At 43.2% G+C, this 7,713-nt stretch overlaps 1 protein-coding gene across 1 annotated transcript; it reads left to right on the top strand.

Moving 5' to 3' along the window:
• The first annotated feature begins 3,898 nt into the window (after nt 1-3,898).
• On the top strand, nt 3,899-7,361 carry LOC117438882 (intraflagellar transport protein 56-like). Its single transcript, XM_034074271.1, has 4 exons — nt 3,899-3,998; nt 4,088-4,225; nt 4,630-4,722; nt 5,568-7,361. Exons 1-4 carry the CDS (start codon nt 3,996-3,998, stop codon nt 5,571-5,573), a joined length of 240 nt encoding a protein of 79 aa, XP_033930162.1. The 5' UTR covers nt 3,899-3,995; the 3' UTR covers nt 5,574-7,361.
• The last annotated feature ends 352 nt before the right edge of the window (nt 7,362-7,713 follow it).

Below are 7,713 nucleotides of genomic sequence, written 5' to 3' on the forward strand. Positions count from 1 at the left end.
GAGTAGCAGTTTAACATTTGGGGTGAGAAAGGGTTAATGCAAAAGTGCGGCAGTTATTTATGATTGCTGCTGCCGAGCAGGCAGGCTGGCTGCCGAATAGGCCGGCATTTGTAGCTGTGCAAAGCAGGGTGAGCGACTCTAAAAAAAAAACAAAAACGGAGTGGAGAAGTTCATTGGAACTTCTGGGATCAGCTGATGGGCTGAACCTGCCTGCTCCCCATAAGGACACCTATTGGGTAAGAATTTTATGCATGCTAAATAATTAACTCATTCTAGCTGTTATTAGTGACTGTAGTTTTGTTGTGTATTGCTTCAAGCTTGTTTTCCAGCCAGTGTACTATCAACAGCACGTAAGGGATTTGATTCAGTGATGCTGTTAGCGTGGGTTCCTGAATAGGTTAGTCGAATCACCCTCCGATACAGTGGGCTGTCCAGTAGTTCCCACAATGGGATGCAGACAGGCTGGTCGGACACAAGGGTCTCGTCTTTCTTGGGACACTGACAGGCTGATCAAATATAAAGGGTTCAAGGAAACCTCCCTTATAGTGTTACAATGTGCTCTGAGCCATAGGAGTTAGGAAGTATTGCTTTTGATTCTGAATGTGTGACAGGAAGAAAAACAAAAAATAAAAGGTAATGATGGATGGAGCAAACTCCTTGACTGTTAACACTGTGCAGTTTCTTTCTGCAGCTGCTTCACATTCCATTTGCATCAGAATGCTTCTGCTTTCAGGAATCACTTTAACCTGTCTATTTCTCAGGAACTGATAACATGGAGGAAGGGGTATATTTGTGTCCTCCTACCTACAGGTCCATGGCAGCTGCCTGCAAAGTTTGTCAAGCCTTGCCGTGAGCTGAACAGACGAGTGGAAGAACTCGATGCATCAGCTACAGAAGCTGACTGTGAAAACCCCAAGCAGAAAGAGATAGAGAGAAACAAATGATTGCAAAACATCACTTGGGGGCAACTGAAAAGTAACAGCTTGAATATGCGTGCTTGTAAAGTAGCTATTATTAGAGGTTGTGATTTTGTCTATAAAACTACCTGTATTTACTAGCCAGTTGCTAATAAGAAACTATACCTTGTACTGTATGGATTTGTCACTTGTAAAGGAGATGTTAGAGCATGCAAACTTACAGTAGCTGCTAGAAAATGCTAAGGCAAAAGCTAGAAAGATTCTAATATGATGGTAGTGTTATAAAGCAAGTAATGGAACAAATTAAGAGGGTGGGAGAACTCCACTGGTAAGAAGTTTCTTTGGTTAGTCCCTCACTGCCATTGGCATCTTCAACATGCTGCTGCACTCTGTGATAGTTACTCTGCTAATGTAAATCTGTGTGTGCGCTTTGCTGTAGTAGTGACTTGTTACTGGATGAAGCAGGTGAAACTCTGCATTGACAACAAGGTGCAAGGACTGAGATTGATCAAATGCCTGCTACCACAGTCAAGGGCAAGACTGGGTTGGCCTCTGTGTTTGCCACCAAGAAGAACCCTTAGCTCCACTGCTGGCTACAACCTGGCAGGTTTGGAGCGGTGGGGACACATGCCATGCCAGACCTTGATGTGAGGGATGGCCTCCCTGTTATCAGAGAGCCATCCAGGAGAAAAAGGGTAGGCCCAGCTGTGTACAACTATCAACAGGACCATACTGACTGCCAGAGAAACATATAAAGCCGCAGAACTCAACAACATAAAGAAACAGCAATGACAGAAATCTCTGTAATAATCTATTCTATTATGTGTGACCATGGGTAATGGACAAGTATACTGGGCACATCTGTTAAATCCTCATTATTCCAACCTGTTACATGGTATGTAGGATTCACTGGTATGGCACATGTTATAAAGGTTCAAATGACTTCAAATCAGAGTAATCTTAATGAAATAATGCTGCCTAGAGTAGTGGGTGGTTATGTTACACAAGTCAAGCAGTGATAGAGCAGACATAACCAAATTGTAAAAAACATTTAGTAAAACTAAAAAGGGGGGAGATGTGGAGGCAGTGTTCTCACAGGAGAATGGATATTTGGTACATGAGCTCTGAATAACTCTGAAAGATACAGCAAGGCTGTGAGAGGCCCGAGGAGGCTTAAGCAAGTAAGATAAGAAGAAGCTGGAATTCACTGAGTTATGAGAACTGTGGACTGTTGGCAAGCGTTCGAGGTCAAGTTCTCACACCTGTGCTCAACCAATTATATGTTAGTCACTAAGGGTCTTCAAGACAAGTATCCAATCATGATATGCCATCTTACTGTAGGTGTGTGTAAGCAGTAGTATATAAGGAGTTAATGCTTTGCAATAAATGGCTTTTGTCTGATCATATTATCTCTGAGTCCATTCTGTGGCACTGTTCATCAGGGACTGTAGCAACAGGACAAGGGGTAACAGGTTTAAAATTAAACAGGGCAAACTCAGATTAGATATAAGGAGGAAGTTCTTTACTGTGAGGGTGGTAAGGTGCTGGAATAGGTTGCCCAGGGAAGTTGTGAATGCTCCATCCCTGGCAGTGTTCAAGGCCAGGTTGGACAGAGTCTTGGGTGACATGGTTTAGTGTGAGGTGTCCCTGCCCAAGGCAGGGGGGTTGGAATTAGATGATCTTAAGGTCCTTTCCAACCCTAACTATTCTATGATTCTATGAAATTGCATCATGCTACCAGCAGCCTGGTATGTGGTTACCACATACTAGTAGATGAAGCTAAATATGTGATGTATCATAAATATCTAGTTCAATTAATAAAGTCTTCTTCCTTTTAACCCTTTTCTAACACATACACACATTAAAGTTAATGTTATTCATCTATCTAACTTGTACATTACCAAAATAAATAGTAAGAAATCTTTCCTCTTAACTGTTGATTTCATACTCTTTCTCTAAAGGACTTCATTTTTAGTGTGACAGAACATATATTTCTTTTCAGCATAAAAGTTAGCCTCTGCTCTAGACTAAGCAAGATTCAGCTTTGTCGGGTGGCTGTTGTCTGTCACGGTTTAACCTCAGCCAGCATCTAAATACAACGCAGCTGCTCACTCACGCCCCCTTCCTGACCTAGTGGGATGAGGAGAACAGGGGAAAAAAGGTAAAACTCGTGGGCTGAGATAAGAATAGTTTAATAATTGAAAATAATAATAATAATGATGATGAAAATGAGAGAGAGAGGAATAAAACCCAAGAAAAACAAGTGATGCACAGTACAAGTGCTCACCACCGGCTGACTGATGCCTAGCCTTTCCTGCTAACACCTCCCTGCCCAGTATATATACTAAGCATGACAATATATGGTATGGAATATCCCTTTGGCTAGTTTGGGTCAGGTGTCCTGGCTGTGCTCCCTCCCGCTTCTTGTGCCCCTCCTCACCGGCAGAGCATGAGAGACTGGAAAGTCCCTGACTAGGGTAAGCGCTACTTAGTAACTAAAACATTTGTGTGCTATCAGCATTATTCCCATCCTGAATCCAAAACACAGCACTGTACCAGCTACTAGGAAGAAAATTACCTCTATCCCAGGTGAAACCAGGACAGTATCCCCCAGGTTTGGGGAGGAACCAGTATGGAACACAGGACAAGGGGACAAAACGGGGTGGTAACATGCAAACCCGTTGCTCATCAGTACGTTTCTCTGGTGTCTCTCGGCTCCATCATACACTCCAACTATTTTCCTGAGTGAAGGGACACTCTTTTCTGCACCCGTATGTGAATCTGTGTTTACGGGGAATAAGTGCCAGCAGCTGGAATTAAACCACATTAGGCCTACCTATCCAGCGTGCTAATGACTAAAGACAGATTGAGAGTCTACTTCCCCCAGCTCCCCGTCCCGTGTTGGCTCCGGAGACGGGCGCCCGACGCAGCGAAGGCGGAACCCGAGGGGCGGCTCCAGTACCGAGCCGGCGCCTATTCGCCTCTGCGCTCGGGCTTGCGCCGCGGCCTTTCACTACCCCGCGGTTACCCTGGCAACGGCGCCGTCGGCAGAGCGGGGACTGTGAGCCTGGCGGCAGGATGGTGAGAGGTGGTGGGTTGTGGGGTGCGGTGTCTCCCTCATCTCGGACGGGGAAAAGCTCTGCTTAGGCTTCGCTCTGATCTTTGTCCAGATGCTCTCCCGGGCCAAGCCGGCAGTGGCGGATACCCCGCCGCCGTTAGACAGGCGAAGGAAGAAAGGGAAGAAGGTGCCGCAGCTGGAAGAGCTCCTGGCCCTGAGGGACTTCACCGGCGCGATTGCCTTGTTGGAGGTAACGGTGGCGACGGCCCCGGAGACCTCAGCCCGAGGGCGCCGCCGTCCCCCGGCTCTCCCGGTCCCCTCGGAAGAGCGGTATCGTTATTGCCAGGCCTGTGCCCGACACGGCTGCAGGGCAAGGCGAACCCTTCCCCGGCCTTGTGCCCCCCCCCTCTTCCTTCCGCACCCCTTAGGCCCTGTTGCAGCAGCTTTCCCCTCTGCTCGCAGGACTAGGTTTGGCATGTGAGAGTTGCCGGCTGCTTCCCTCAGAAATGTTAGAGCAGCTCCACCCCTGTAGCATCCAATAGCTGTCACGCCGTCTGTGAGATAAGATGGCCTAGTATTAGTTTGATGATCTGTGGGGCTTTATAAACAATATGGCAGCAGACAAAACTCTTACATTATTTCTTCTCTACAAAGTTTAAACGGCAGGTGGGTGAGCAGGAGGAGGATACTGACCTTTGGATGGGATACTGTGCCTTTCATTTGGGTGATTACAAGAGAGCACTGGAGGTAAGGTGGGGAAATACAGCTCCCTGAAGTTGTAAATCAGGGTATAATAAAGTGATGACAAAAGGAGGAAGATGTTCTGTAACAGAACAATTCTACCAGCCAGTTAAGATACAAATGTATGGTGATAAAGTAGATGCTGTGCCCATAAAAATAAACCTTTTTTAATGTTATCTAGTATCTGATTTAATACTAGCTTAGTAGCCTAATTTAAATGTCGGAGATCATGTCCTAAATTTTCCATTCCCTTTTTGCAGCTACTTTCCACAATTTTGTTTTTTAGGTTTGATTATGTTTTTGTCTCATTGTGTATTCTTTCTCTAGAGGTTGATGCCCCTGCCCATTTAATGTACTTTCTTCTTGTTCTTTGTTTTCTTGTATTGAGTAATTCAATGCAATGAGACATACTTATTCTCCAGAAGCTTAAAGTCACTAAAAGGCATGCTGATTATTCAAATATCCATACATTTTTAATATTTGCACCGTAACATGCTATTGTGTCACTTTCAGTGCATGAGTAAGAGAAAGAATACACAATTCTTTCTCTCTTTCTTCTGTGTCCATTTATGTCTCCAATGAAACCCAGTTTGTTGCAAATCAGTTTGTTGCCAGCGTTCCTCAGATCACTCTACTTAATTTTGCTAGCATATTTCTCTGTAGAAGTCTTAGCAAATTTTTGTGGCTGCTTGGCTCTGTACCTCCAAGAGCTGGAATCTGCACAGCAGAAGAGGAAGTGTTGTGGAGTGGTGTGGTGATACCCACAATGCTGCATATAATCTGGTCAAGATTTGAAAAACAACTCCTTCTCTCCCTAAGTATTGTTTTTTCTCATTGCTGTATTTCTACAGGTGTGACTGCTGGGTCCTTGCAATGCTGTAATGTACCATTTAGGGCTTATTGGTTTCAGTCAGTATCAGCTAGGGAGTTCTGCACTGCAGTTCACTGTGAAGCAGAACTGTGAAGTATAACTGGTTTTGCAGATTCTTGCTTTCCCTATTAAGAAAATATTAAAAACAGATGATAACTTGAAGTATTAACAAGCAGAAATAACCACAGAAAAATACATTCTAGAATAATGGCGATAGTTTCTATCTTGGGTAAAATTAGGTGTTTTAACTATAGTAATACATGGTCACATGCACAAGATGCAGATGTAAAGCAGAAACAGAATTTCTAAAGTTTCCAAGTAAATTCACAAGGCACTTTCCCCCTTAAAAAACTGAAGAGGACACATCCATTGGAGATGTTAGAAATGCTTAGTGAATCAAATTGACAGTCCTAAATGCAGAATAGTAGTACAGGACACAGTGGTAACTTGAGTTGCAGAATTTAAACATTATGAATGTAACAATTAATTGCTGTAGTTAATTTATATCTAGATGTTAGGTGTTAATGGCAGTGAAAGTTTAAAAAACAGAAAAATGTTTGTTTACAAATGAAGAATAGCTTGCAATTTCTTTGAAATCACTTCTGCTATTTGGAATATCAAGTGGGTGCTTTTATAGCCAGAGTAGATTTTTAAATGTTTCCTTCAACGAAAGAGTAAGAGCTTTTTTTTTTGTTTGGTTCATTTGAGTTCACCACTAGGTGATGCTATTGATTCAGGCTTTTAAAAATTTTAGGTAATGCTGTTGATTCAGGCTTTTAAAAACTTTAACAGTCCTCTTTTTCTCGGTTTTCTGCCCAAGTAAGGAACATAAAAGGTTTGTATGCATGGTTTTCGGTTGGTTTGTTTGTGTGCATGTTTTAAGTGAGAAATCCCAGGGCCTATCTTTCCAGATTTAAGACTGATCTTTGACACAGTAGTGAGTCTTGATAACTTTGTCATTTTGTGGTGGCATGTGGGAAATGAGCCTGTGCATCTCAACCTAGTTTCTTTTGAGACAGAACACCGTGGTTGTAATTCCCAAGCCTGTAGTAATCAAGGAAAAGAGTGCTGACTATGGAGGCTGAATTGCCTTTCAGTTCTGCTTCAAGGTTGAAGTGTAATGCTCTGCCTTCTCTGCTGTTACAGTCATTGCTGCTGTATTCTCAAGGACAAATTCCTTTATTATCTGTATCCTCTAGATCTTGGAGCACTCTTTGGGGAATTTCAAGAGCATTGTAAATAAAATACAATGGGTAGAATATTCTTCAAAATTCTCCAGAGTAATATTCCACACAATCTAAATGATTCACACTCTGAGTTGCCTGCAAGTGACAATGCATGGTCTATGTCACTATATTCCCAGTTTGTGGTTTGTAGTCCATATACCTAGTGAAGATCTTCAGAAATTATGCTGCTCAGTGATACTTTCATTTATAATGATCCTTTCACAGTGAGCCAGGTGTGCTGGTTTCATGGCAACTTTTGGAGAAGGTTGGGAGTTAGGGTTAGGTGGCCATCATCTACTGCTGGGCGAAGCAGGGACAAAAAGAAAAACACACAGATCTCCAGCTCAAAGAATATATTCAGAGAAAATGACAGCAAAATATGTGGAACACTCACACGAGAGATTCCACATTTTCTTATCATAGACAAACCAACAGTAACATAATCTCTAGGTAGAGAACTAACCGCAGCTTCACTTGGGTCACACTTTCCCCTTCTTAGTGATTCGGAGAAAACTCCAGGAACAAACTCGCCAACAGAGTTTCAAGTTGACAAGCAGGTATTCTTTATTACGGCGCCGGGAGACACGGGGGATAGCTCCTCCTAACGTGTGTCCCCTATTGCTCTGGAGGCCATCCTTATATAGTCACTGGGAATATTACATCATTTCCAGAAAGTTTCCCGCATTCATACAAAAATGGTCGTTCCCAGCTTAATTAACATTACAGACATAGCAATAATCCTGTTCTTTTACTTATCAATAGGTTTAACTGCTCCCATCCTGGCCATCAGCTAGTCCCAGGTGCTACCCACCCCCTGGTCGTTTTCCATTCTGTTTTTGTCACACCTTTTGTACTGAGGTTCTGAGGACCTGAAACTGCCTTCAGGCAAAATGGTTACTT

The sequence above is a fragment of the Melopsittacus undulatus genome, unplaced genomic scaffold (genome assembly GCF_012275295.1).
Source record: "Melopsittacus undulatus isolate bMelUnd1 unplaced genomic scaffold, bMelUnd1.mat.Z mat_scaffold_765_arrow_ctg1, whole genome shotgun sequence".
Taxonomy (NCBI): domain Eukaryota; kingdom Metazoa; phylum Chordata; class Aves; order Psittaciformes; family Psittaculidae; genus Melopsittacus; species Melopsittacus undulatus.

What these genes read in the sequence shown, in the direction of transcription:
- LOC117438882 (XM_034074271.1), top strand. An exon ending in GCGCGATTGCCTTGTTGGAG is followed by an intron (nt 4,226 to 4,629) that starts GTAACGGTGGCG and finishes TTCTCTACAAAG; the next exon opens with TTTAAACGGCAGGTGGGTGA.